This window comes from Phaethon lepturus, unplaced genomic scaffold (genome assembly GCF_000687285.1).
Source record: "Phaethon lepturus isolate BGI_N335 unplaced genomic scaffold, ASM68728v1 scaffold33755, whole genome shotgun sequence".
Taxonomy (NCBI): Eukaryota; Metazoa; Chordata; class Aves; order Phaethontiformes; family Phaethontidae; genus Phaethon; species Phaethon lepturus.
In genome coordinates this window covers 5343-6875 of record NW_010541812.1, presented here as the reverse complement: position 1 = coordinate 6875, position 1533 = coordinate 5343, and the positions used below count along the sequence as shown (strand labels likewise).

Genomic DNA, 1533 nt, shown 5'->3' with positions numbered 1-1533 from the left:
GAGAAGACAAGGAGAGAGTAGGCTGTGAAACACAGGGGGTGGGAAGAAGAATGGAAAGAAGAAAAAAACCCCAACCACATTTCAAAGCATTTTGCCTGGGGGGGGGAAAGAAGGGAGGGTCCCCGAGGACTCCAGTTCAGCCTGAAATCTGGTGCAAAGCCTAAGACAAAAGGAAAACCCTTTAAACAGAGCTAGCCCAAGAAGACTTTCTGCCCAAGCCTGTTTAGAGAAGGTCATGTTTATTAAAGCATAAGCAAAAAAACCACCAAACCAACCCACGTTTGGCAGCCCTGCCTGGCCGTGCAGTGAGTGCGGCTCCTGCGCAGAGGTGCCAGCCCTGAGCCAAGTCCCGGTGCCACAGCCTACGGCCTCAGCTTGGCCATGGTGGAGCGGAGCTGGAGTGTCCCTTCCGCCCACGAGCCTGGGTACTGGCACATCTTCTGCCACAGGTTCAGCTCCTCGCCCATGGAGTCCATCCAGTCCACAGCCTGCCCGTTGCTCATGCCTGGGAGAAAGGATAGACGTGGGCAGAAGTCACTGCTGGAGCAGCCTCCTGGCCGCAGCAAGGCAGCCTCAAGCAAGGCTGCTTCTCCCCAGAGTTTGATGGGACCCCAAAGCTTGATGGGACCCCCAAGGCTCCTCACCATTTCCCACCCCCAGACGGACACCCCCAAGGAAGTCGTTGCTGGACAGTGGCTCCCGGTCCCAGACTGTCAGCTCCAGGCAGATGTGCTGCAGGTCCTCAGGGTTGACGCCGTTGTAGACAAAGGTGTGGTTGTAATGAGGGTTCAGCGTCTTCTTCACCACGGGTGTCTTCCTTTTGGAGGCTTTGTTTTTGTGTGGCAGGAGGTAGCTGGGGGAAGCGGCCCCTTGGGTCAGCAGCACATGTGCAACTGCCTTCTGTCCAAGGGGCTGGGGCACCTCAGCACCCCAGGACCTGGCCTGGGGCCCACCTTCCTTGATATAGCTCAGGAAGAAGGACCACGGCAGTCTGCAGGCGGCTGGGTCTCTGCCCTGCCTCCCGAAAAGCGCTCAGCAGACTGCAAGTGGTCTAAGGAGGGGAGAGGGCAAGGACCGGAGCCTGCTCGTCCCCAGCCATGCTGCCCAGTGGCTTGGTGACCTCTGGGAAGATATCTGATGGCAACTGGAGCCCTGCCCTGCACACAGCCTCCCACCACGACCTCTCAACCAGCCAAAACCCAGGAGAGCGTTTGCTACCAGGAGCACCTCGTCTCTGGGCAGACTGTGACTTTCAGGGTACCGATGCCAGCAGTGCAGGGCGGCTACCGGAGGGACCCTTCCCTCCCCCAGGTCCCCACAGCAGCTCTGGGAAGTGCCCTGGGATGCAGCGAGGGAGGACAGTGCCTTCATTGTCCCCCCCACTCCCCCCCAAGGACCCACACTCACCCCTTGACAAAGCTGTCTGATGTCCCCCCAGATTTGGCAGCCGTGAGGTTCTTGGCTTCTTTGATCCAGACTTGGAGCTCACCACCTTCTCCCATTTTGCCTGGGAAAAACCCAATACAGCAGGAA

At 58.7% G+C, this 1533-nt stretch overlaps 1 protein-coding gene across 1 annotated transcript in view; it reads right to left on the bottom strand.

Annotated features, from left to right (window-relative positions):
* Nucleotides 1–362: 362 nt before the first annotated feature.
* Nucleotides 363–1533, bottom strand: part of SYTL4 (synaptotagmin-like 4) — a gene marked incomplete at its 5' end in the record, with an annotated part of 6505 nt that continues 5334 nt past the window's right edge. The window contains 3 exons of the mRNA XM_010287837.1: nucleotides 363–505; nucleotides 645–853; nucleotides 1408–1507. Of these exons, the coding sequence (XP_010286139.1) occupies nucleotides 363–505; nucleotides 645–853; nucleotides 1408–1507 (452 nt within the window). The remainder of the gene's footprint in view (nucleotides 506–644; nucleotides 854–1407; nucleotides 1508–1533) is intronic.